The sequence below is a fragment of the Podarcis erhardii genome, assembly GCF_964252035.2.
Source record: "Podarcis erhardii genome assembly, chromosome: 15".
Lineage (NCBI taxonomy): Eukaryota > Metazoa > Chordata > Lepidosauria > Squamata > Lacertidae > Podarcis > Podarcis erhardii.
The window spans coordinates 44,998,577-45,025,844 of NC_138505.1; the positions used below are offsets into that span (position 1 = coordinate 44,998,577).

General features: G+C 49.2%; 2 protein-coding genes across 2 annotated transcripts in view; both read right to left on the reverse strand.

Annotated features, from left to right (window-relative positions):
- The window catches only part of LOC309330766 (maestro heat-like repeat family member 5), a gene marked incomplete at its 3' end in the record, with an annotated part of 116,059 nt that overhangs the window by 71,042 nt on the left and 17,749 nt on the right, over positions 1 to 27,268 (reverse strand). The gene's annotated exons all lie outside the window — the stretch shown is intronic.
- On the reverse strand, positions 11,314 to 15,702 carry LOC309330526 (maestro heat-like repeat-containing protein family member 7). Its single transcript, XM_081842196.1, has 3 exons — positions 14,731 to 15,702; positions 13,515 to 13,664; positions 11,314 to 11,867 (listed from the first exon to the last, which is right to left on the reverse strand). Exons 1-3 carry the CDS (start codon positions 14,806 to 14,808, stop codon positions 11,709 to 11,711), a joined length of 387 nt encoding a protein of 128 aa, XP_081698322.1. The 5' UTR covers positions 14,809 to 15,702; the 3' UTR covers positions 11,314 to 11,708.

Sequence of the window (27,268 nt, forward strand, 5' to 3'; positions counted from 1 at the left end):
AAGAAAAAAGTCAGCGCTCTCCGGCAACAGCATAGCGGCTTCGCTCCGTGGAAGAAGCAGTCGAATCTAAGCACCGTGCCGCTCACCCCACGTCGCTCCGGATACCTGAAACCGGGTTTCCCCACGGGTAGGGGAGGTGCAAAGGGTGCCCGCCGAATCCCATGTTCACAGGCTTCACCCGCCTGTGATTTTTAATGGGTCTCCAGATTCCCAGTCAGAAGGGGCTGCGGCGGCAGCGCAGGACTTCGAGGCTTTGACAGCCAGAAGGGGCAGCGGCAGCAGTGCAGGCCGTCGAGGCTTTGACAGCCAGAAGGGGCAGCGGCAGCAGCGCAGGTTGTCGACCCTTTGACAGCCAGAAGAGGCATAGGCAGCAGCACAGTTCATTAAGGCTTTGACAGCCAGAAGAGGCAGCGGCAGCAGTGCAGGCCGTCGAGGCTTTGACAGCCAGAAGGGGCAGCGGCGGCAGCGCAGGTCGTCAACCCTTTGACAGCCAGAAAAGGCAAAGGCAGCAGCACAGTTCATTAAGGCTTTGACAGCCAGAAGAGGAAGAGGCAGCAGCGCATATCGTCGAGGCTTGACAGCCAGAAGGGGCAGCAGCGGCAGCGAAGATCGTCGAGGCTTTGACAGCCAGAAGAGGCAGACAGCAGCGCATATCGTTGAGGCTTTGACAGCCAGAAGAGGCTGTGGCAGCAGCGCAGATCGTTGAGGCTTTGACAGCCAGACGGGGCAGCGGCAGCAGCAAAGGTCATCGAGTCTCTGACTTCCAGAAGAACCAGAGGCAGCAGCACAGGTTGTCGAGGCTTTGACAGCCAGAAGGGGCAGAGGCGGCAGCACAGGTTGTCGAGGCTTTGACAGCCAGAAGGGGCTGCGGCAGCAGTGCAGGTCGTCGAGGCTTTGACAGCCAGAAGAGGCAGACAGCAGCGCATATCGTTGAGGCTTTGACAGCCAGAAGAGGCTGTGGCAGCAGCGCAGATCGTTGAGGCTTTGACAGCCAGAAGCGGCTGCGGCAGCAGCGCAGGTCATTGAGGCTTTGACAACAAGAAAAGGAAGAGGCAGCAGCGCAGGTCATCGAGGCTTTGACAGCCAGAAAAAGAAGAGGCAGCAGCACAGATTGTCTAGGCTTTGACAGCCAGAAGAGGCAGAGGCAGCAGCGCAGATCGTCGAGGCTTTGACAGCCAGAAGCAGCAGAGGTAGCAGCGCAGATCGTCGAGGCTTTGACAGCCAGAAGCAGCAGAGGTAGCAGGTCGTCGAGGCTTTGACAGCCAGAAGCGTTAGCAGCGCAGGTTGTCAAGGCTTCGACAGCCAGAAGAGGCAGAGGCAGAAGTGCAGGTCGCTGAGGCTTTGACAGCCAGAATGGGCAGCAGCAGCAGCGCAGGTTGTCGAGTCTTTGACAGCCAGAAGAGGCGGAGGCAGCAGTTCAGCTCATCGAGACTTTGACAGCCAGAAGAGGCAGATACAGCAGCGATGATCGTTGAGGCTTTGACAGCCAGAAGCGACAGAGGCAGATGCACAGGTCGTCGAGTCTTTGACAGCCAGAAGGGGCAGCGGCAGTAGCGCAGGTCGTCGAGGCCTTGACAGCCAGAAGCATCAGTGTCAGCAGCGCAGGTCGTCAAGGCTTTGACAGCCAGAAGAGGCGGAGGCAGCAGAGCAGGTTGTCGAGTCTTTGACAGCCAGAAGAGGCGGAGGCAGCAGTTCAGCTCATCGAGACTTTGACAGCCAGAAGAGGCAGAGGCAGCAGCGCTGATTGTTGAGACTTTGACAGCCAGAAGGGGCAGCGGCAGCAGCGCATATCGTTGAGGCTTTGACAGCCAGAATGGGCAGCAGCAGCAGAGCAGGTTGTCGAGACTTTGACAGCCAGAAAAGGAAGAGGCAGCAGCACAGTTCGTCGAGGCTTTGACAGCCGGAAGAGGCCGAGGCAGCAGCGCATATCGTTGAGGCTTTGACAGCCAGAAGAGGCTTTGGAGCAGCGCAGATCGTTGAGGCTTTGACAGCCAGAAGGGGCTGCGGCAGCAGCGCAGGTCTTCGAGGCTTTGACAAGAAGAAAAGGAAGAGGCAGCAGCGCAGGTCGTCGAGGCTTTGACAGCCAGAAAAGGAAGAGGCAGCAGTGCAGGTCGTCCAGGCTTTGACAGCCAGAAGAGGCAGACACAGCAGCACAGATTGTCGAGGCTTTGACAGCCAGAAGAGGCAGAGGCAGCAGCGCAGATCGTTGAGGCTTTGAGAGCCAGAAGCGTCAGCAGCGCAGGTTGTCAAGGCTTTGACAGCCAGAGGAGGCGGAGGCAGCAGTGCAGGTCATCGAGGCTTTGACAGCCAGAAGAGGCAGAGGCAGCAGCGTAGATCGTTGAGGCATTGACAGCCAGAAGGGGCAGCGGCAGCAGCACAGGTCGTCAAGGCGTTGACAGCCAGGAGAGTCAGAAGCAGCAGAACAGGTCGTCGAGGCTTTAACAGCCAGAAGGGGCAGTGGCACCAGCGCTGGTCGTCGAGGCCTTGACAGCCAGAAGCATCAGTGTCAGCAGCGCAGTTCGTCAAGGCTTTGAAAGCCAGAAGAGGCGGAGGCAGCAGTGCAGGTTGTCGAGGCTTTGACACCCAGAAGAGGCAGAGGCAGCAGTGCAGGTCATCGAGGCTTTGACAGCCAGAAGAGGCAGACTCAGCAGCACAGGTCGTCGAGGCTTTAACAGCCAGAAGAGGCATAGGCAGCAGCACAGTTCATTAAGGATTTGACAGCCAGAAGAGGCAGCGGCAGCAGCGCATATCGTTGAGGCTTTAACAGCCAGAAGGGGCAGCGGAAGAAACGCAGGACATCGAGGCTTTGACAGCCAGAAGAGGCAGAGGCAGCAGCGCATATCGTCGAGGCTTGACAGCCAGAAGAGGCAGAGGCAGCAGTGCAGATCGTCGAGGCTTTGACAGGCAGAAGGGGCAGCGGCAGTAGCGCAGATCGTTGAGGCTTTGAAAGCCAGAAGGGGCAGCGGCAGCAGCACGGGACGTCAAGGCTTTGACAGCCAGAAGAGGCAGAGACAGCAGCGCATAACGTTGAGGCTTTGACAGCCAGAAGAGGCTGTGGCAGCAGTGCAGATCGTTGAGGCTTTGACAGCCAGAAGGGGCTGCGTTAGCAGCGCAGGTCATCGAGGCTTTGACAACAAGAAAAGGAAGAAGCAGCAGCGCAGGTCATCAAGGCCATGACAGCCAGAAAAGGAAGAGGCAGCAGCACAGGTTGTCGAGGCTTTGACAGCTAGAAGAGGCAGAGGCAGCAGTGCAGATCGTCGAGGCTTTGACAGGCAGAATGGGCAGTGGCAGCAGCGCAGGAAGTTGAGGCTTTGACAGCCAGAAGGGGCAGCGGCAGTAGCGCAGATCGTTGAGGCTTTGAAAGCCAGAAGGGGCAGCGGCAGCAGCACGGGACATCAAGGCTTTGACAGCCAGAAGAGGCAGAGACAGCAGCGCATAACGTTGAGGCTTTGACAGCCAGAAGAGGCTGTGGCAGCAGTGCAGATCGTTGAGGCTTTGACAGCCAGAAGGGGCTGCGGTAGCAGCGCAGGTCATCGAGGCTTTGACAACAAGAAAAGGAAGAGGCAGCAGCGCAGGTCGTCGAGGCTTTGACAGCCAGAAGTGGCAGAGGTAGCAGCGCAGATCGATGAGGCGTTGACAGCCAGAAAGGGCAGCAGCAGCAGGTCGTCAAGGCTTTGACAGCCAGAAGCGTCAGCAGCGCAGGTTGTCAAGGCTTCGACAGCCAGAAGAGGCGGAGGCAGCAGTGCAGGTCATCGAGGCTTTGACAGCCAGAAGGGGCTGTGGCAGAAGAGCAGGTCGTTGAGGCTTTGACAGCCAGACGGGGCAGCGGCAGCAGCAAAGGTCATCGAGTCTCTGACTTCCAGAAGAACCAGAGGCAGCAGCACAGGTTGTCGAGGCTTTGACAGCCAGAAGGGGCAGAGGCGGCAGCACAGGTTGTCGAGGCTTTGACAGCCAGAAGGGGCTGCGGCAGCAGTGCAGGTCGTCGAGGCTTTGACAGCCAGAAGAGGCAGACAGCAGCGCATATCGTTGAGGCTTTGACAGCCAGAAGAGGCTGTGGCAGCAGCGCAGATCGTTGAGGCTTTGACAGCCAGAAGCGGCTGCAGCAGCAGCGCAGGTCATTGAGGCTTTGACAACAAGAAAAGGAAGAGGCAGCAGCGCAGGTCATTGAGGCTTTGACAGCCAGAAAAAGAAGAGGCAGCAGTGCAGGACCTTGAGGCTTTGACAGCCAGAAGAGGCAGAGGTAGCAGCGCAGATCGTCGAGGCTTTGACAGCCAGAAGGGGCAGCGGCAGCAGGTCGTCGAGGATTTGACAGCCAGAAGCGTTAGCAGCGCAGGTCATCGAGGCTTTGTCAGCCAGAAAAAGAAGAGGCAGCAGTGCAGGACCTTGAGGCTTTGACAGCCAGGAGGGTCTGTGCAGGTCGTCGAGGCTTTGACAGCCAGAAGAGGCAGAGGCAGCAGCGATGATCGTTGAGGCTTTGACAGCCAGAAGCGACAGAGGCAGCAGCACAGGTCGTCGAGTCTTTGACAGCCAGAAGGGGCAGCGGCAGCAGAGCAGGTCGTTGAGGCTTTGACAGCCAGACGGGGCAGCGGCAGCAGCAAAGGTCATCGAATCTCTGACTTCCAGAAGAAGCCGAGGCAGCAGCACAGGTTGTCGAGGCTTTGACAGCCAGAAGGGGCAGAGGCGGCAGCACAGGTTGTCGAGGCTTTGACAACAAGAAGGGGCTGCGGCAGCAGTGCAGGTCGTCGAGGCTTTGACAGCCAGAATAGGCGGAGGCAGCAGCGCAGGTCGCTGAGGCTTTGACAGCCAGAATGGGCAGTAGCAGCAGCGCAGGTTGTCGAGTCTTTGACAGCCAGAAGACGCGGAGGCAGCAGTTCAGCTCATCGAGACTTTGACAGCCAGAAGAGGCAGAGGCAGCAGCGCATATCGTTGAGGCATTGACAGCCAGAAGGGGCAGCGGCAGCAGAGCAGGTTGTCGAGACTTTGACAGCCAGAAAAGGAAGAGGCAGCAGCACAGGTCGTCGAGGCTTTGACAGCCAGAAGAGGCAGAGGCAGCAGCGCATATCGTTGAGGCTTTGACAGCCAGAAGGGGCTGTGGCAGCAGCGCAGATCGTTGAGGCTTTGGCAGCCAGAAGGGGCTGCGGCAGCAGCCGAGGTCTTCGAGGCTTTGACAACAAGAAAAGGAAGAGGCAGCAGCGCAGGTCGTCGAGGCTTTGACAGCCAGAAAAGGAAGAGGCAGCAGTGCAGGTCGTCCAGGCTTTGACAGCCAGAAGAGGCAGAGGCAGCAGCACAGATTGTCGAGGCTTTGACAGCCAGAAGAGGCAGAGGCAGCAGCGCAGATCGTTGAGGCTTTGACAGCCAGAAGCGTCAGCAGCGCAGGTTGTCAAGGCTTTGACAGCCAGAGGAGGCGGAGGCAGCAGTGCAGGTCGTCGAGGCTTTGACAGCCAGAAGAGGCAGACAGCAGCGCATATCGTTGAGGCTTTGACAGCCAGAAGAGGCTGTGGCAGCAGCGCAGATCGTTGAGGCTTTGACAGCTAGAAGCGGCTGCAGCAGCAGCGCAGGTCATTGAGGCTTTGACAACAAGAAAAGGAAGAGGCAGCAGCGCAGGTCATTGAGGCTTTGACAGCCAGAAAAAGAAGAGGCAGCAGTGCAGGACCTTGAGGCTTTGACAGCCAGAAGAGGCAGAGGCAGCAGCGCAGATCGTCGAGGCTTTGACAGCCAGAAGCAGCAGAGGTAGCAGCGCAGATCGTCGAGGCTTTGACAGCCAGAAGGGGCAGCGGCAGCAGGTCGTCGAGGATTTGACAGCCAGAAGCGTTAGCAGCGCAGGTCATCGAGGCTTTGTCAGCCAGAAAAAGAAGAGGCAGCAGTGCAGGACCTTGAGGCTTTGACAGCCAGGAGGGTCTGTGGCAGCAGCGCAGATCGTTGATGCTTTGACAGCCAGAAAAGGAATAGGCAGCAGTGCAGGTCGTCGAGGCTTTGACAGCCAGAAGAGGCAGAGGCAGCAGCGATGATCGTTGAGGCTTTGACAGCCAGAAGCGACAGAGGCAGCAGCACAGGTCGTCGAGTCTTTGACAGCCAGAAGGGGCAGCGGCAGCAGAGCAGGTCGTTGAGGCTTTGACAGCCAGACGGGGCAGCGGCAGCAGCAAAGGTCATCGAATCTCTGACTTCCAGAAGAAGCCGAGGCAGCAGCACAGGTTGTCGAGGCTTTGACAGCCAGAAGGGGCAGAGGCGGCAGCACAGGTTGTCGAGGCTTTGACAACAAGAAGGGGCTGCGGCAGCAGTGCAGGTCGTCGAGGCTTTGACAGCCAGAATAGGCGGAGGCAGCAGCGCAGGTCGCTGAGGCTTTGACAGCCAGAATGGGCAGCAGCAGCAGCGCAGGTTGTCGAGTCTTTGACAGCCAGAAGACGCGGAGGCAGCAGTTCAGCTCATCGAGACTTTGACAGCCAGAAGAGGCAGAGGCAGCAGCGCATATCGTTGAGGCATTGACAGCCAGAAGGGGCAGCGGCAGCAGAGCAGGTTGTCGAGACTTTGACAGCCAGAAAAGGAAGAGGCAGCAGCACAGGTCGTCGAGGCTTTGACAGCCAGAAGAGGCAGAGGCAGCAGCGCATATCGTTGAGGCTTTGACAGCCAGAAGGGGCTGTGGCAGCAGCGCAGATCGTTGAGGCTTTGGCAGCCAGAAGGGGCTGCGGCAGCAGCCGAGGTCTTCGAGGCTTTGACAACAAGAAAAGGAAGAGGCAGCAGCGCAGGTCGTCGAGGCTTTGACAGCCAGAAAAGGAAGAGGCAGCAGTGCAGGTCGTCCAGGCTTTGACAGCCAGAAGAGGCAGAGGCAGCAGCACAGATTGTCGAGGCTTTGACAGCCAGAAGAGGCAGAGGCAGCAGCGCAGATCGTTGAGGCTTTGACAGCCAGAAGCGTCAGCAGCGCAGGTTGTCAAGGCTTTGACAGCCAGAGGAGGCGGAGGCAGCAGTGCAGGTCATCGAGGCTTTGACAGCCAGAAGAGGCAGAGGCAGCAGCGTAGATCGTTGAGGCATTGACAGCCAGAAGGGGCAGCGGCAGCAACACAGGTCGTCAAGGCGTTGACAGCCAGGAGAGGCAGAGGCAGCAGCACAGGTCGTCGAGGCTTTAACAGCCAGAAGGGGCAGCGGCACCAGCGCAGGTCGTCGAGGCCTTGACAGCCAGAAGCATCAGTGTCAGCAGCGCAGGTCGTCAAGGCTTTGACAGCCAGAAGAAGCGGAGGCAGCAGTGCAGGTTGTCGAGGCTTTGACACCCAGAAGAGGCAGAGGCAGCAGTGCAGGTCATCAAGGCTTTGACAGCCAGAAGAGGCAGAGGCAGCAGCACAGGTCGTCGAGGCTTTAACAGCCAGAAGGGGCAGCGGCACCAGCGCAGGTCGTCGAGGCTTTGACAGCCAGAAGCATCAGTGTCAGCAGCGCAGGTCGTCAAGGCTTTGACAGCCAGAAGAGTCGGAGGCAGCAGTGCAGGTTGTCGAGGCTTTGACAGCCAGAAGAGGCAGAGGCAGCAGCACCAATCGTCGAGGCTTTGACAGCTAGCAGGGGCAGCGGCAGCAGGTCGTCGAGGCTTTTACAGCCAGAAGCGTCAGCAGCGCAGGTTGTCAAGGCTTTGACAGCCAGATGAGGCAGAGGCAGCAGCGCAGATTGTTGAGGCTTTGACAGCCAGAAGGCGCAGCGGCAGCAGCACAGGTCGTCAAGGCTTTGACCGTCAGAATGTGCTGCAGCAGCAGCGCAGATCGTCGAGGCTTTGACAGCCAGAAGGGGCAGCGGCAGCAGCACAGGTCATCGGGGCTTTGACAGCCAGAAAAGGAAGAGGCAGCAGCGCAGATCGTTGAGGCTTTGACAGCCAGAAGGGGCAGCGGCTATTGCGCAGGTCGTCGAGTCTTTGACAGCCAGAAACGGAAGAGGCAGCAGTGCAGGTCGTCGAGGCTTTGACAGCCAGAAGAGGCAGAGGCAGCAGCGCAGATTTTCGAGGCTTTGACAGCCAGAAGGGGCTGCGGCAGCAGCTCAGATCTTCGAGGCTTTGACAGCCAGAAAAGGAAGAGGCAGCAGCGCAGGTCGTCGAGGCTTTGACAGCCAGACAGGGCAGCGGCAGCAGCGCAGGTCATCGAGGCTTTGCCCGTCAGAATGTGCTGCAGCAGCAGCGCAGGTCGTTGAGGCTTTGACAGCCAGACAGGGCAGCGGCAGCAGCAGCAGCACAAGTGGTCTCACTGGCAGAGCCTAAGTGACACCAGATAAAGTTGAGCAATGGACTCAATCCTGATATTCACCTGAGATGGTGGTGCTTTGTTTTGACCCCCAGGCTTGTTGTGACCCATGGAAGGTATAGAGCTGCTGCCCCCCCCCTTATCAGACAACAAATATCATGTATTTCATAAGCATATATTTTCATGGTTTTACAGTTTTAGTGTGAGCTCAGTTTCTAAAAAGCACCTCTTGAACGGGTTATTTTGGGATTGATTCAGGTTGGCCCCCAAAGCAGCTCACTTCAAATCAATGGTCTCCAGCAAGAAGCACCCACCACGCATGACCCCTCCTGCCCCTTCTCATCCCAACGTGGCTGCAGCAGAAGCTAGGCTGGTGCTTCCATTTGGAACTATGGAGTTCTCTGCTGGTTTCTGGTGGGCCTGGACCCCGCCTTCCAACCTCTAGGGCTGGGCATGGCCCTCCCAATCTAACTCACCTCTGCTCTCACAGTCAGGTACATTTTGGTTGGAAAGGGAAGGAAAGAGTATGAGCTGGTTGGAATCATGCTGAACCAAACACATCCTAAGCTGGGTCTGAACTGCAGGAGGGTTTGGACTTGGCTCATAAAGAGCATGAGATGACGCTTGAAACTGGAGAAATCTCTTCAGTTCAAAGACTTAGTGGCCTCAATAAATATATGAAAAAAGCTTATTTGGACGAGCAAAGAATTATTATTGTTGTTGCTGTTGTTGTTGTTGTTGTTGTTATTATGTCTCCCCACCCCGATACATAGCGGAACAAAGAGAAAAAAAGATATATAATAAACCAGCAGACATACAAAAATCAATCTTTAAAGCAGGCAAAAATAAATACATATGAACTTATACCAGCTTTAAGGTGTTTCCAATAGTACATATAAAAATGTAATTTTAAGAAAAATCTTAGCCTTCCAAAGGTGAAGACTTGCTCATCCATTAACGGAATACCTGTATGATTGCTGCCTGCAGTAACTTGCGCGCTAGGTCACGGAAGTGTCTGTATCAGAGTCGGACATCCCCTAAGTTGGAGCAAAGCCACTGTAAGTGCATCTTTTATTATGTATACATTCATCTTCTATCAAAAAAACACTGTCCATATATATTAGACATGATAGCAGTGAATGCAGTTGAAGTTGTACAATTAAATAAAAAATGTGTAAATACTAAAGAACATTTGACAGTTAAATTGTGAGGAATAAAGAAACCATTAGAAACATTAGAACAGGCATTCCCTGTTTCCAGTTCCTACCTCCAAGTAAAACGCCATGCCAATGGCTTTCTTCTTGTTGTTCGGACAGCACATATATTTCCGTGCCAATCGGGCAATCCTATTATACTGTTCTGTTGAGGAGGTGAACAAAGTCCTGAAACATAAGAGTAAGAGACAAAGAATTCACAAGTCTGAAGCTGGCAGGAAGAACCACCCAGCGTTCCTGCACAACAACAACCACCACCAGGTTACTTGAACGCTGAGCAGAGCCTCCCGCCTGCATTCGCTCCCTAAGATGCACACACATTTCCCCTTACTTTTTAGGAGGGGGAAAGTGTGTCTTATAGAGTGAACAATATGGTACATTTTCTGAAATAAATAAGAAGTTTATCCCCATTTCCCCAGAAAGCAGGCCTTGCTCTTCATGCCTCACCTGCCAGTCCTTTTCACCTTCTTACCTTGCCAGAAGACGAATGCCTTTGAAAAAGCTTTCTGGACTTGACAGCATATCCCAGCAGCTTTGCAACCCCAAAACCTCAAAATCGTCAAGGTATTCAACACGCCCAATCAGTTGTTTCAGGGCCTGCACAGCGGTCCTGAGTCAAGTGAAGGAATTAAGAATATTATATTTTAAAAATTTGTATACTGCCCTTCACCCGTAGATCTCCGGGCAGTTCACAACATAAAAATGCAAGTTAAAAAGCACAAAATACAGAATAAAAACAAGAACCAAAGCAAACCAATAACTCCTCTCCCTCTAACAAACACAGTTGAAAGGGCATAGGAGGTTAATCAGCCAATGGCCTGATTGAAGAGGACCATTTTTGCCTGGCATCTAAAGGCACCAGGCAAGCCTCCCTGGGGAGAGCAACCCACTAATGGGGAGCCACCACAGAAAAGGCCCCTTCTTGTGTGGAGGAGGCATGTGAAGAGGGGCTTCCGATGATGAGCGCAAGGTCTGGGTAGGTTCATCTGGGGAGTTTTAGGTCCTTGACATCTTGCAGTCCAACCCCAACCATCACCCCCTGCAGCCTCCCCCATGTTTCCAGCACAAGCGGCAACCTTTCGGCTGTGATGGAGACTTAAGGTTTCATGACACGTGAGTCCCACCACACCCAAATCAGCCCATCGTGCGGGAGAGTCTCCAACATCCTCTCCCATCCTAGTGTCCTTCAGATGTTTTGGGCTACAATAACTCCCATCTTCAGCCCCGTTGTGCTGGCTGGGGCTGGTGGGAGTTGTGGTCCAAAGTGACTGAAGAGCACAGGGGTTGGGGAAGCCTGGGTCTCCTAGCTATCTAACCTAAGCAGAACCTCCATGTCCAAATGAAGCCTATCTCTTGGGGGAGAGCTGAGCCATCACCACTATGGGTCAGAGAGAGAAGGGAGGGCCCCCCCCCAAATGCATTAGCAGGTCCCTTACATCAGTGGATCGAGATGCGAAGAGGGCTCCGGGATTAGACTTGCCGCCCTCGAACCTCTTCTTCTCGCCTCATGGACAAAACAGATCTGAGTGCTAAGTGCAAACAGCAGGTGGTGGAACATGCTCTTCAGGATACCTGCAGCCTCAGGGAACGACAGGATATGACACAGAGCGTTGGTAGCCTGGAGGGACAAGGACAGGAGAACGGCATTCAGCAGAGGTCATCGTCAGATCAAGATCTCAGACTCAGACGCGACTCAGAGCCCCGGTCCATTTCCCTCAGTGTTGTCTACACTGACTAGCAGTGGCTGTCCAGGGTTTCAGGCAAGGAACTCCCCGACATGGAGATGCTGGGGCCCTTCTGCATACAAAGCAGGTGCTCACAGGATGGACCACTTATTAAGATGCACCCCCCTCCCAGCAAGAAGCCCCCAGCCCCATCCAGCTCCCATTCAAAACAATCCAGGAGAGAGAAACTGAGTGGTTTCGTACCGCCATTGGCATTTGAGAAGTGCTGCGTCGCCTGGAAGTGACTTCCGCTTTGGGGTCTTCATCCTGCAGCCTTTTCAGGAGAGGTCTCAGCAGCTTGACGCTGGAATACTGATCAGCGACCAAGGCCTTCCAGATCACCGTGGCACTTCTGCAATTTTTCAAAACAGAATTTTTCCCTTTTCCTTTTCTTAAAAAAAGTCAGGCCTTTGATATTTTCTTTATATTGCACATACATTAGCAAAGAAAGAAACCACAACTCGGAGCACAATTTTTTGCAAGTACGAAATTCAATATAAATAAATATAAATTAAGAAACCCCTTAAATCTACCCCTCCCCATTTTCACATCACAAAAACTTACTCATCACACTCCATCGAACAGTCCAACAGGCTGTCTACGACCGGCTGCATGCGCTTGGTGGCTAGGCTGACAAGAGCCGAAAGTGTCACTTCCTTAGTGCGGGTGTCGGGGATCTGGTGGAGACGGTTGTAAATCTCCTTCACAACCATAGGCAGCTGGAAGAAGATAAAAGAAGACCAGGATGAGAAAGTGTGGTGAACCTGTTTCTATTTTGCTTAATGTATGTAGGGTTTGGTGTCAGCGTTACTCGTGCCGGTTCTCTGCCGTTCACTTGTGTTCCTTTGGTGGTGAGAGAGGTTGGGGTTGGCCTAGGGTGTGGTTGTTTGTTTGTGGTGATCTTTGTTTTGAATCAATTCCAGTACCCTTTTGGTACTAGATTCTGGCTCCTGCAAAGTCAATACTAAATCGTCAGCAAATGCTTTCAGTTTGTACTGTTTAGCACCCACTTGTATGCCTTTAACCAATTGGTCCTTTCTGATCATATTTAACAAAACCTCCAGGACCGATATAAAAAGCAATGGAGAGATTGGGCAACCTTGTCGTGTTCCTTTCTCAATCTTAAACTCTTCTGTCACTGCATTGTTCACAATTAATTTTGCCTTTTGTTCTGAATAAATTGCACCTATACCATTTTCAAAACCTTGACCTACCCCCATCCCCTGTAGATTCTTCTTCATAAAACTCCAAGAAATGTTGTCAAAGGCCTTCTCTGCATCCACAAAAATCAAAACTGCCTTAGTATTGATATTCACTTGTAATTTTTCTAGAATATAAATTATATTCCTCGTATTATCAGACAAATGTCTGCCCGGGAGAAAGCCCGCTTGGTCTTTATGAATTTCTTCTACTAACACCCTTTTTAATCTTTTAGCCAAAATATCTGCAAAAATTTTGTAATCTTCCATTCTATTTCCTGGTTCATCAATTTCATATATTGTACTTGATATAACTTTATCTCTTTCAGGATCTCCTGTGATTTTGGTTTTGCTCTCAGCTTCTTCTCTCCTTCCTTTATTTTTTCCAAGATTTTATCCTTTTTTTCATTTTGGGTTCTCTTCTTGTTGACGACTCTTAACGACTGCAATAGGTCTTACAGGAAAAAGCAGGAAAGAGACTGGAAAGAGAAGCTGCTGAATTGCAACTTATTACCAAACTTAAAACCATGGAGAGACCTGGTCTGAACAAAGACATTGGATTCTTATCTCATTATACATGACAAAGCCATTTTTCACCTTCTCACCCCTTGCTTTTTCCTGTAAGACCTATTGCAGTCGTTAAGAGTCGTCAACAGGCTCATCACAGCTATCTGCCAATCACCCATTCCCACCACCCTTCTGAGTAATACCCATCCCCACCTTCTCACTATATAAAAGGGTCTGGTGACTTCTGTTTCAGTGTATTTGAAGAAGTGTGCATGCACACAAAAGCTCATACCTAGAACTAACTTAGTTGGTCTTTAAGGTGCTACTGGAAGGAATTTTTTGTTTTGACTATGGCAGACCAACACGGCTACCTATCTGTAACTCCCCCACAACAAACACTCTGCGAGGTGAGTGGGGCTGAGAGACTTCAAAGAAGTGTAACTGGCCCAAGGTCACCCAGCAGCTGCATGTGGAGGAGCGGAGACGCGAACCCGGTTCCCCAGATTACGAGTCTACCACTCTTAACCACTACACCACACTGGCTCTTCTTACTTCCCACACAATGCCTTCTTACTTCCCAGAAACAAGCTAATTCTAAGTCCGAAGAGAATGTTTGATTTAGAGGAAACCTGCTCCCCCTGCCTCCGTTTTGAGCCTTACGTCCTCCATTTCCATGCCGCATTCCTCAAGGAAGGACCTCAGGAGCTTTCCTGCAGCCTGAGAGACGGCTCTGTCTTCCACTGTCAGGTTGTCAATCGCCTTCAACACGACTTCGTTGATCTGGCTGGGCGTGAGGTGCTCCCCAAAAGCCTGGCACAAAGAAGAAAGAAGAGGGAGTTTTCTTCTGCTCCACACTCTGACCACGTTTCAGTAGTCCAAGGGTGCCTTCACAAACCAAGTGAAAGACATCTCCACTCTGCCTTGAGAGGGTTGAACTAAGTGACCCCCACGTCCCTTCCAACTCTACAATTTGGTGATTCTATTTATGTGTTTATTTAAGTAGCTGAAAGATTTTACAACAAACCAAACTAAAAGTCAGGTGACGCCTTGCTATTTTCGATCCACATCTTAAATTGGTTATGACATTGGAACATGAAGAGGTTCAATCTAAAATCAGACTAGAAAATTTAAAAAAAAAATCCCTCCAGGAACAGAGAGGGTGAATAATAGTGTCTATCCGTTATATAACCAATGCCTAACAGACTGGGTGGGAACCTGCCGGCTGTGTGTTTTGTTCTTAATATACAACAAAAACACCCACCACAAGGTTGGCATAGTCCATTGGCTTGGCAGTGCCTTGTGAAAGATGCATCGAATGAGTCAACTTTTCCTATTCTTTTTCCGCCCTGAGGAGCCCAAGGTGGCAATGCATGGTTCTCTCTCCTCCCCGTTTTAGTCTCATGAGGTAGGTTAGACTGAGAGACTGTGACTGACTCGTGAGTGGGGATCTGAACCCTAGGTCTCCCAGCACCTGGTAGAATTTCAATAAGTAGAATTCTGCATGCAGTTTAGGCTACCGGGCACTTGTCTTTGAGCAATTTATTCTAATACAATGCATTTCTGAATGTTATTTACACTAATAGCTCACGCATGGATTTTTTTACACACTGTTTGGCATTGCGAAATTCAAGGACATGTGAATTTCAAAGGCGGGTTGTGTTTCAGTTCTCCTGTTGTTTCTGAAAGCCTTGATCTGATAGCTTTGGCTTCCAGTGTGAACTGCTCTGAATCTCTCCCTCATCCCTAGAAGGCGTGGGCTGCCTGAGGGCAGGCTGAAGTTGGTGGGGCAGGGCCCCGTTGGCCCGAGTGAGCAAATCTTTGCTAACTGGGAGTGGCTGCGGTCTTAGCAATAAAGAGTACAAAAGGCCACCCCTACCTTGGCCACTTTTGCGATGTTGTAGTGGAAGAGAGAGGGCCCAGGGATGAAGAAGTCTTCTCGGACCCATCTGACCATGTTGCCTTTCTTATTTTTATTCCTCCTCTTCTCCAGTTCCTTACCTAAGCAGGGTCGGGTTTTGGAATATGCATGCAAAAGAACCCAGCATTAGTGCTCCCTGCTCAAAACCTCCAGTTTTCCCGCTGGGACCAACAAAAACAATTATTGGTTTCACCTCAAAAATTATAATTCGGAATTGGAAAAAAGGTTCAGAAGGGGGCAACCAAAAGGACTGGGGTGCTTGTGGAGCAAATGCTGGTTGCAGCATTTGGGGGGCGGTTCCGTTTAGAAAAACGGCGAGGAAGAGGAGACACAATGTATGGCTTGGAGAAAGTGGAGAGAGAAAGCTTTCTCTCTTGCCCTCATAACATGAGAACAACTGGACCTCCAATGAAACTGAAGTTTCAGGATGGTCCTTCTTCTTGCAATGCACAGCTAAACTCTGGAACTCCCTGCCACAGGAGGCACTGATGGCCACGGACCAAGATGGCTTTCAAAGAAGATGAGGCAAATTCATGGAAGAGAAGGCTACCCATGGCTATTAGCCAGGATGGCTATGCTCTGCCTCCATGGTCAGAGGCAGCAAAGTACAGGAGTAGAAAGAGCTTGAATTCTGCTTGCTGGCTTCCCACAAGCATCTGATCAACCCCTGTGGGAACAGGATGCTGGACTGGGCTGGGCCACTGGTCAGGTCCAGAAGGCTTTTCTGATGAACATCAGCAGTGAATTCCTCCCCCAAGACTGCCCTCTCATCTCTGGCCAACGGGGTGTTGGCGTTAGGCCAGTGCTAGCACAATTCTGGCCCTCCTGAACTCCCTGATCAACCCCAGCAGCAGCCAGCATGGGCAACACTCAGGGATGATGGGAGTTGGAGCAGCCTCTGGAGGGCTACAGATCTCCCACCCTGCGGCTTACAAGAAACCAGCCATTTCCCAGCATCCCCCTCACCCATTTTGGCTATCATGATGTAATGGAGATGGTACAAGGCCTCTGCTGACTGCAGGCCAATCTCCTTCACGTTGTCTGCGAGGTGAAGGGACAAGAGCGCCACCAGCTGTCCAAGAAGGGGGAAATCCTGGGATACCTAAGAAGTGGAGAGAGAGAGATGCACAGTCAGCCCTTGTCCCACAGAGCCCAGCAAGAGAAAACCGTCTGGCATGCTTTCAGAAGAAGAAGAAGAAGAGTTTGGATTTGATTTATTTATTTTTTAATGGATTTTTATTAAGATTTTAAAGGTTAGAAAAAAAAGATAAACAAATATCAATTTAATCAAAAAACAAAAACAAAACAGACAATTAAAAAAAACAAATCAAACCTTTACATAACTGTCAGAGCTGCCTCTAGGTCCCAGCTCACAGAGGACCAACGCCAGGCTGATGTTATGTACAAAAGTCTTTATTGAAGTTTAATTTCCATTTCAAAGCCAGGGCGTGCAGCCCTACGTCTAGACTCTAGATCGGCGAAGTCCCGTCTGAGTCTCCGCCCCTTCCACACCAGTTTAAGATCCTAGCACTGCTCCACCTCCTGCGCTGCACTCTTCTCCTCTGGGTCCTCCTGCCCGCTGGGGCATTGCCCTTTCTGGACTCTTCCGACGCTGAGTCGCTTAGCTCCTCCCCCTGCCTCCGGCGTGCTTTAGGACCCGGTTCCCAATCCTCACTCTCTGCTGTCCCGCGCTCCTGTACATTTGAACTTGCTTCTCGCGCCAACCCAGTGACCTTTCTCCTAACCATTACACTACCACAATAACTGTCAGGGGCTCAGGAGCAGAGGCACAGGGGAGAGAGGAAATGGAGAGCGAAGGGGAAGAATCGGAGGGCAGCGTAGGGGAGTATGAAAGTGGCCCGAGAGATTCCATGAGCTTCTCCAGCGAATCAGAAGATTCCCAGAGGGGGGCGCCGATGGCCAGTGCAAGGGGGGTCCCAGGGGGGACACACCAGAAGCAAGGGGCCAGCGGGGACTCCCAAAGCAGCAGCGGGAGATCAGGACCAGCTCCTCCACCAGAGCGTGGTTTGGGGAAAGAGTCCCATGTATCAGGGCCAGCTTCTCCTCCAGCAGGGAGAGAAGATGAATCAGGGCTGGCCACGCCTCTATCGCAGAGTGAGGGAACGGAGGGGAAGTCAGGTCCAGCTAGCCTCTCCGAAGGGGGAAGCAGTGACAGGAGCAGTGTAACGGTCAGGAGGAAGGTTGCCAGCTGGGCGCGCGCGCCAAGTGCGAATGTACAGGCGCGCGGAACAGCAGGAAACCCGGATTGGGAACCAGGTCCTAAAGCTCGCCGGAGGGAGGGGGAAGACTCAGGGGACTCAGCGTCAGAAGAGTCTAGAAAGGGCGAGACCCCAGCGGACAGGCGGGCCCAGAGGAGAAAAGAGCAAAGGAAGAGGTGGAGCAAGGCTAGAGTCTTAAACTGGTGTCGGGGGGAAGGAGATTCAGACGGAGCTTCAGCGGTCTAGAGTTTGAGACGTAGAGCTACGCGCCGCGGCTTTGAAATCGAAACTGAACTTCAATAAAGACTTTTGTATATAACAACGAACTGGCGTTGGTCCTTTGTGAGCTGGGACCTCGGGCAGCTCTGACAATAACTTTCTTTCCTTTACTTATTTCCTTGACTTCCTCACACCTCCCTTTTTTGTATTCTAGTTCAATTAGATATTTCAGCAAATCCTTTCCATCTTCGTTTTTATCCTAATAATTTATCTTAACATACTATAATTTTACATTCTCTTCTTTCACCAATTAACAATCCATTTTTACTTAGACCTTTATATCATTTCTGCTAAAACCACATAACTTCATTCCAACATCCTTCTAACATTCCTTAATTTTACAATGTTTCTGTAGATAAACTTTAAATTTCTTCCAATCTTCTTCCACCAACTCTTCTCCTTGGTCTCGGATTCTGCCAGTCATTTCTGCCAGTTCCATATAGTCCATCACCTTCATCTGCCATTCTTCCCAGGTGGGTAGACCTTGTGTCTTCCAATATTTTGCAATGAGTATTCTTGCTGCTGTTGTGGCATACATAAAGAAAGTTCTATCCTTCTTTGACACCAATTGGCCAACCATGCCCAGGAGAAAGGCCTCTGGTTTCTTCTGAAAGGTATACTTAAATACCTTTTCATTTCATTATAGATCATCTCCCAGAAAGTCTTAATCCTTGGGCATGTCCACCAAAGGTGAAAAAATGTACCCTCAGTCTCTTTACATTTCCAACATTTATTATCGGGCAAATGATAAATTTTTGCAAGCTTGACTGGTGTCATGTACCACCTGTAAATCATTTTCATTATGTTTTCTCTTAGGGCATTACATGCCGTGAATTTCATGCCTGTGGTCCATAACTGTTCCCAGGCAGCCATCATAATGTTATGTCCAACATCTTGTGCCCATTTAATCATAGCAGATTTCATTTCATCCTGAGTATTCCATTTCAACAGCAAGTTATACATTCTTGACAAATTCTTAGTTTTAGGATCTAACAGTTCTGTTTCCAATTTTGATTTTTCCACCAGAAAGCCAATTTTCTTATCCAAATTGTAAGCCTCCATTATTTGGTAATAATGAAGCCAGTCTCGTACTTTGTTTTTTAGTTTTTCAAAACTCTGCAGTTTTAATCTGTCCCCTTCTTGTTCCAAAATTTCCCAATATTTCGGCCAATTGGCCTCCATATTGAGCTTTTTCTGAGCCTTTGCTTCCATTGGTGACAACCACCTTGGAGTTTTGTTTTCAAGCAAATCCTTATATCTTATCCAGACATTAAACAGTGCTTTCCTGACAATATGGTTTTTAAACGCTTTATGTGCTTTGACCTTGTCATACCACAGATATGCATGCCACCCAAATACATTATTAAACTATTAAACATTATTAAACCTTCCTCTTCCTAGCTGTACAGCTGGAGAACCAGGCACAAATACAGTATGTGAGAATGCTCTCTCCCATCTTTGGAAGAACTGTACGGTTCCCGTTGTCTTAGGAAAGCAAACAACATCCTGCAGGATTCATCTCACCCGGGATACAGTCTGTTTGCACTACTGCCTTCTGGCAGGAGATATAGAAACATCAAGTCAAGGACAAATAGACTGAAAAATAGTTTCTATCCAAGAGCTGTGGCCTTTTTGAATGCTGTAACTCGATAGTGTGACCTGGAAGTTTGATGGGTGTGGGTGTGGGTGTGGCTGGAATGTGGTTTGTTTGGTTGTTGTTGCTGTTTTGCTTTTGTTGTTTTTTTAAGGGATGGCATCCAATTTCGTTGCACTGTGCAATGTTGCACTTGTGTAATGACAATAAAGAATCTATCTATCTATCTATCTATCTATCTAAAACCTTCTAGGTCCAAAATGTCTATGTTTTCAAGAAGCAGCCATTCTCTCAGCCAACAAAATGCGGCTGATTCATAATAAAGCTTAAGGTCTGGCAGGGCAAATCCACCTCTTTCTTTAGCATCAGTTAGTATCTTAAATTTCTTGCCCTGCCAGACAAATCTAGAGATATCTTTCTGCCACTTCTTGAAACAATCCATTTTGTCCAAAATTTGCAGTGTTTGAAACAAAAACACCATCCTTGGCAATACATTCATTTTTATCGCAGCAATTCAGCCTAGCAATGATAACTTCAAATTTGTCCATATTTCTAGATCCTTTTTCACTTCCGTCCAACATTTTTCATAATTATCTTTAAATAAATTCACATTCTTAGCAGTCATGTTAACCCCTAAGTATTTCACTTTCTTAACCAATGTTAATCCTGTCTCCTTCTGAAACTTCTCTCTCTCAATCACTGTTAGATTTTTCTCTAAAACCTTAGTTTTCAACTTATTCAACTTAAATCCTGCGAGCGGTTGCCGAACAACTCCAGGCACGCCTGGAAGAAGCGGACCATTTGGATCCCTTCCAGTCGGGATTCAGGCCTCATCATGGGACTGAAACTGCCTTGGTCGCACTGGTTGATGATCTCCGGCGGGCTAGGGACAAAGGTGAGAGCTGTTTCCTAGTTCTGCTGGATCTCTCAGCGGCGTTTGATACCATCGACCATAACATCCTTCTGGACCGTCTTGAGGGGCTGGGAGCTGGGGGCACTGTCATACAGTGGTTCCGCTCCTTCCTCCTGGGCCGTGTTCAGAAAGTGGTGGGGGGGGATGAGTGTTCAGACCCCTGGGCTCTCACTTGTGGGGTGCCTCAGGGTTCTGTCCTCTCCCCCATGCTTTTCAACATTTACATGCAGCCGCTGGGAGAGATCATCAGGAGGTTTGGGCTGGGTGTTCATCAGTATGCGGATGATACCCAGCTCTACCTCTCTTTTAAATCAGAACCAGTGAGGGCGGTGAAGGTCCTGTGTGAGTGTCTGGAGGCGGTTGGAGGATGGATGGCGGCTAACAGATTGAGGTTGAATCCTGACAAGACAGAAGTACTGTTTTTGGGGGACAGGAGGCGGGCAGGTGTGGAGGATTCCCTGGTCCTGAATGGGGTAACTGTGCCCCTGAAGGACCAGGTGCGCAGCCTGGGAGTCATTTTGGACTCACAGCTGTCCATGGAGGCACAGGTTAAATCTGTGTCCAGGGCAGCTGTGTACCAGCTCCATCTGGTACGCAGGCTGAGACCCTATCTGCCTGCGGACTGCCTCGCCAGAGTGGTGCATGCTCTGGTTATCTCCCGCTTGGACTACTGCAATGCACTCTACGTGGGGCTACCTTTGAAGGTGACTCGGAAACTACAACTAATCCAGAATGCGGCAGCTAGACTGGTGACTGGGAGCGGCCGCCGAGACCATATAACACCGGTCTTGAAAGACCTACATTGGCTCCCAGTATGTTTCCAAGCACAATTCAAAGTGTTGGTGCTGACCTTTAAAGCCCTAAACGGCCTCGGTCCAGTATACCTGAAGGAGCGTCTCCACCCCCATCATTCTGCCCGGACGCTGAGGTCCAGCGCCGAGGGCCTTCTGGCGGTTCCCTCATTGCGAGAAGCAAAGCTACAGGGAACCAGGCAGAGGGCCTTCTCGGTAGTGGCCCCCGCCCTGTGGAACGCCCTTCCAGCAGATGTCAAAGCGATAAACAACTACCTGACATTCAGAAGACATCTTAAGGCAGCCCTGTTCAGGGAAGTTTTTAACGTGTGATATTTTACTGTATTTTTGGTTTTTATGGAAGCCGCCCGGAGTGGCTGGGGAGGCCCAGCCAGATGGGCGGGGTATAAATAATAAATTATTATTATTATTATTATTATTATTATTATTATTATTATTAACATGACCAAATTCTTGAATCAATTCCAATACTCTTTTGGTACTAGATTCTGGCTCCTGTAGTGTCAATACCAAATCATCAGCAAATGCTTTCAATTTGTACTGTTTAGCTCTGACTTGTATACCTTTAATCAATTGGTCCTTTCTAATCATATTAAGCAGAACCTCCAGGACCGATATAAAAAGCAATGGAGAGATTGGGCAACCTTGTTGTGTTCCTTTCTCAATCTTAAACTCCTCTGTGACTACATTGTTTACAATTAATTTAGCTTTTTGTTCTGAATAGATTGCACCTATACCATTTTCAAAACCTTGACCTACCCCCATTCCCTGTAAATTTTTCTTCATGAAACTCCAAGAAATATTGTCAAAGGCTTTCTCCGCGTCCACAAATATCAAAACTGCTTTGGTGTTAATATTCACTTGTAATTTTTCTAAAATGTTAATTATATTCCTCTTATTGTCAGACAAGTGTCTCCCCGGGAGAAAGCCCACTTGATCTTTATGGATTTCTTCTACTAGTACCTTTTTTTAGTCTTTTAGCCATAATATCAGCAAAAATTTTGTAATCCACATTGAGCAAAGATATGGGGCGGTAGTTCTTAAGCTGTGTCTTCTCAGACTCTGTTTTCGGTATAAGTGTAATATAAGCTTCCTTCCACGACTCTGGTGCCTTTTTCCCTTCCAGTATTTCATTGCAAACTTCCTTTAAAGGCTGTACTAGCCATTCTTTCAAGGATCTATAATATCTTGAAGTGAAACCATCCAGCCCTGGGGATTTGCCCAATTGCATGTTCTGAATGGCTCCTTCTACCTCCTGTTCTGTTATTTTATAATTCAACATTAGCTTATTTTCTTGAGAGATTTTTTGTAATCCATTTATTTTCAAAAATTGATCAATGTCCATTTCTTTCTGAGTCTCCTGTGTTTATAGATGTTTAAATACCTCTGAAAGCACTTCCTGATCTCCACTGGATTCTGTATATTCTTTCCCTCCACTTCCAAATTAGTAATAGTATTAAGTTTTTGTCTTTTTTTCATTTGCCAAGCCAGCAGTTTCCCACATTTATTTGCCGATTCAAATGTCTTCGGTCTCATCTGTTTGATCTTCCATTCTATTTCCTGATTCATCAATTTCATTTTGCATAAAGTATTACTCCTCTTTTCTTAACTTTGTCTGATGAAATAAATTCATGTCCCAATCTTTTATTGCTCAATATCTTCCTGTGTAGCCTTATCACATGTGTTTCTTGTAGACAAATCAAATCCAATTGTTCTTTTTTTAATAAATGAAAGACTCTCGCCTTTTTTCCGGGGAGTTGAGTCCATTCACATTCCAGCTTAATACTTGCAGTGCCATGATGTAGTTACTCTGCTTCTCCTCCAACAGCACTTAGTACTTTATCTATTTCTGTCAGTGGTGTTGATTTCCCTCTTTTTGGTGAACTTCTGTCCAAAACTCCTGGCTCTTTTCCAAGTTCTTTCTGCAGATCTTCTCCATGGTTTCCCCAAAACTTATCTTTTTCCTCCACTGATCTTATCTTTATCTTTCTTCCTTTAAAGCTAAAGAATAGGCCTTGGGGAAATTCCCACCTGAAGATGATTTTGTTCCTTCTCAACAGGGCAACCAAATCTCCAAAGTTGGACCTAGGATCCAAAAGATGTTGTCAGGGACCTGACATTGGAGCGTGAGGTGGAGGCTGGGCTCCAAAGCGATGCAGGAGAGGGGACCAGCAGGAGGGAAGGAATTCAACGTAACACCAGTAGAGAAGGGAGGGAGATGGAGGATTCAGAGAGAGGTCTCCGGGACCCTTCATCTGAGACCAGTGGAGAGAGCACGGGCACGCCTCTGCCCACTCCTTCCTTGCACAGAAGAGTCCCACGCAGGGAGATAGGCGGAGACTTGGCGTCAAACAGCTCTTATGCTGGAAGAGGTTCAAGAAACGCCCACTGACGGATTCTGCAAGCGACTGAACGGCCACGGAGTGAGGGCTTTCAGCCAAAAGCATGGTTAGCCAGGCAATCTAGCCAAAAGTGACGGCAACTTACGCACAAGTAACCCCTTATAACCATTACAGATGTTTCGGTATATCTTTAAAGATTTCCACTCTTGACTGCAGAATTGTCAAAGAATTCTGAAAGTGCAGACCCAAAATTTTATCTCTCTCTTCTTTAGATCGGAGAGTAATCAGACAGTCCCTTATTTTATTCTTGTTTCCTCCTCTTCCAAGTCTGAAGGCCCTCACGATTTTGAATTCTTCTTGTTTCAAATCCAACTTCCAGAACTCTGCAAATTCTATCAAACTGCCCTTCTCTAATTCAGGTACAGCTCTAATCCTTAAATTCGTCTGTTTTTCCTTAAGTTCAATCATAGAAAGTGTCAATTTATGGTCCTCAATTTGCCTCTGTAGATCTGGGACTTTCTCTGTTTCCAATTGTGTTATCTTAAATTCCACAGCAGCAGCTTTTTCCTTGGCTTCATCTGCAGTCTGTCGGATCAAAGTAGATTCCTGCAACAATTTCTGAATAGATTCTGTATTAGTGTTCACCTTTTGTCCCAAGCTATTTAAGCTTTCTGTATTTAAGTCAATTTTAGTGGTTGCTGCGTCTACCTTCACTTTTGCCTCGTCCACTGTCATCTTTGTCTCTTCAACCGTCTTATTTGTCTCTTCGACCCTCTTATTAAGTTGCTCCAAAGATTCATTAATCTTGGCCAGTGCAATCGCTAAAACATCTTCTGATGACATTCCACTAGGCTTAGATTGTGTTGGTACAGTCGCAGATGGGGTAGGGAGACCAACGGCTGATGGTCTTCACTGCCAAATCTTCCCAGACCTTGTTGTTTTGTCTGGGAATGACGAGTCTACTTTTTCTTTCCCATGTGCCATAACACTACACAGTTTCTCTTTGCAAGTGGAAAATTCCCCTAGTATCGATTTCAGAAACTTCCTCTAGGTGGAAACAGTTGCAATAGTCCAAAATGACACCTTTTAAACTCAAATAAAAAAAATAAACACTTCCAATTTTTTGTTACTTTCCAGTTACTTTCCCTCCTTTTTAAGAGCAGAAGAGGACAACTAACCACAATGTATCTCTCTTGCTGAGCTAGCTGTCAGCAAGTCGTCTATTCACAGTTAATACGCAGTTCAAAGCACAACAGTCTTTGTCTATTGGCAGCCCGTTCCCAAGTTTTGAGCGGTGGATTTTAACTTCTTTCCCTCTCTCTTGCAGGTATATATAGTCCAAAACTCCCCCCTCCTTCCCCTGCTTCCTGGGGGGGGGGGGTTGATACTTTTTGTGTTAGGAAATTAATCCTTTCCAGTCGGATTTCCAAAACTTTAGCTTGTAGTCTCTTTGCTTTGATCTATTTACAAAAGCGGAAGGCGGACTTCCTGTTTAAACCTCCCCGCATCGGTGCCAAATTAAGTCTTTTTCATCCTTTTATACTTCCAATTTTTCCTATTCACGGGTAGTTGCTTTTGAGGTCGAATTGTCACAGGAAGAAGTCAGCGCTCTCCGGTAACGGCTGTGCGGCTTCGCTCCAAGGAAAAAGCAGTTGATTCACAGCACCGTGCCGCTCACCCTGCTTCGCTCCGGAACCGTAATCGGTATTCCCTGCGAATTGGGGGGGCCCAAAAGGTGCCCACCGAATCCCACGCTCACAGGCTTCTCCCGCCTGTGATTTTTGAAGGGTCTCCACTTCGCCGTAGCGGTACAGACCCGATTTCCTCGAGGCAGATCCTCCTAGTCAGAAGGATTCCGCCATTACCGATGGCGCTAACCCGAAAGTCCCCAAGAGTTTGGATTTGATATCCCGCCTTTTTCTCCCTTTAAGGAGTCTCAAAGCGGCTAACATTCTCCTTTCCCTTCCTCCCCCACAACAAACACTCTGTGAGGTGACTGGGGCTGAGAGACTTCAAAGAAGTGTGACTGGCCCAAGGTCACCCAGCAGCTGCATGTGGAGGAGCGGAGACGTGAACCCGGTTCCCCAGATTAGGAGACTACCACTCTTAACCACTACACCACACTGGCTCTCAGTCGGCAAAGGTGGCAGAGGGGCACAGGGCAAGAGAGCTGTGCTTAGGTGGCCCACCCTAGGCTTGCCCCAGGGCTTTTTCCCCAGCCAGAACTCACTGGAACTCAGTTCTGGCTGTTGAATGGTTGAATGTTGAATGGTTGAATGTTGAATGGCTGTGTCAGCATTTGGGTGTAGTATATAAGGAGCAGCACCTAGCTCTCCCATTACCCTGGGGGATTGGTTGGTGGTTGGGTCTGGTTTGTTGTTGATGTATTTAGTGTTTTTGTTTTTGTTATTAAAACCTTGTTTAAGTTATTTTTGAGTCCTTTTTTAATGCATGGTCTCCCCAGCAAGCTCTCTGCAGTGCTACTATACTGCAAATAGCTAACATCTTTGGTTATGGGCCCAGCTGCTGAGTGGATGACTGCCTTATTTTGGACTCTGAGAAAGCTTTGAAAACTCCTTCTCCTGCTAGTGTAGTTTCTGTGGGTCTGGAAGAGTTCCAGAATGGTTGACCGGGTTCCAGAAGCTGAGAAGGCTCTGGTGTTCCCACAGCTAACAGATGAGAACTATAGTTTATGGTCTTTTCGGGTGGAGGCGCTTTTGACCTCTAGAGAAGTATGGACCTATGTAACTGATGACCCTCCTGACCCTGTAACTAATGCTTCGTCGAAAGGAGATGCAAAAGCCAGGGCAATAATTAATTTGGCAGTCAGTGACCAGCAAGTAGTCTATATAAGAAATAAGAAAACTGCCAAAGAAATGTGGGACAGTCTTGCAGCAGTGCATATTAGAAAAGAGTCAGTGTCTGCATTGACGTTTTTCAAGCAGCTGTACCAGACCAAGTTGCAGCCTGGTAGTGATTTGGCAGCACACTTGAGACGTCTGGAGGCAATACACTGCGAATTAATTCGAAGGGACATGGAGATACCTTATATTCAGTATGTTTTTATCATTCTTTCTTCCCTTAATGAGGACTTTGATGGTGTAGCTAGCCAGATATCTGCCGTTCCACCAGCACAATTAACCGTGGAAGGGGTAACGGCATGATTAGCGGACTTCCGGGTTAGCGCCATCGACAATGGCAGCATTCCTCTGACTGAGAGGAACCCGCTCCGTGGAATTCGGGTCGTACCGCCGCGGCGAAGGCGGAGACCCTTTAGAAATCCCAGGTGGATGAAGCCTGGGAACGTGGGATTCGGTTGACACCAGGAGCGCTCCCCTACCCACAGGGAAACCCCTTTTCGGGGGTTCCGAAGTGACGTGGGGTGAGCAGCGCGGTGTTTTGAATCGACCGCTATTTTTACGGAGTGAAGCCGCGTAGCCGTTGCCAGAGCGCGCTGACTTTTTCTTGTGGACAAATGGATTTTAAACAACAACCCGTGAGTAGAACGGAAATTGGAATTCTAAAGTATTTAAAGTTTTTTTTTAAAAAAAAAAATAATTGGTACCGATCAGGGAAGGTCCAAACAGGAAGTCCGCCTCCCCTTTCTGTAAATAAACTGAAGCAAAGAACCAGTTAACTAAGGTCGTGGAGAGTTTTGTGTAAAGGACCTAAATTCCATTGATTGAAACTATCATCAATATCTTTTTTGAAAGCAGGGGAACCTGCAGGAGAAGGTTAAAATCCGTGAAATTGAAGTGCCACATCCCCAGACCCGGGAGTGGTCTGTGTGAGCCCGTTGACAGTGATTTGACAGCTGTCAAGTTAGCTGTTAGGATACAAAAGAAGGACTTTGTTTCTACTGCCTGTTTTTGTTACAACTTTATGTTTAAAAGGAAGAAAGGAACTGTTATAATTCAATGTATGGGACCTTTGGGTCTGTGCTGGAAGGAGTGAAAAAGAATTTGAATCCCTCTAGAGGGAGCTTTGGGTTATTGTCGTAAGGATGCAGCTAAAGATAAAAGCCTTGAGAAACTAGTTTTTGACCTTGGACTATTTAAGTATGGCTGTTAGGAAGGAAATCGAGTGTGAACTGAACAGGACATTTTATCTCTTGGGAAAGCTGCAAGACCAGATAAATGTTATGGCTACTAACGTGGTAATCTTGGAAACAAAAGTAGGTTTTGGCAAAGAAGTGGACAAGAACCAAGCACAGGAACCTCTTTCAACTGAACAAATTGAAACATTTGAAAAGGAGAATCTTGTTGTGAGCAAAGTGAGGAAAGGGGGAGCCGTAACCCTACAGAGGCCAATAGTGGATTACTACTTGAGGCCCTACA

Bases quoted from the DNA above. Each gene is read 5' to 3' on its own strand.
- LOC309330526 (XM_081842196.1), bottom strand. From the start codon at position 14,808: ATGGTCAGATGGGTCCGAGAAGACTTCTTCATCCCTGGGCCCTCTCTC. The intron at 13,665-14,730 runs GTAGGGGTGGCC...TCTTTGTGCCAG, and splicing joins ACATCGCAAAAGTGGCCAAG to GCTTTTGGGGAGCACCTCAC. The intron at 11,868-13,514 runs GTAAGGCTCAAA...ATCTTCTTCCAG, and splicing joins GCGGCATGGAAATGGAGGAC to CTGCCTATGGTTGTGAAGGA.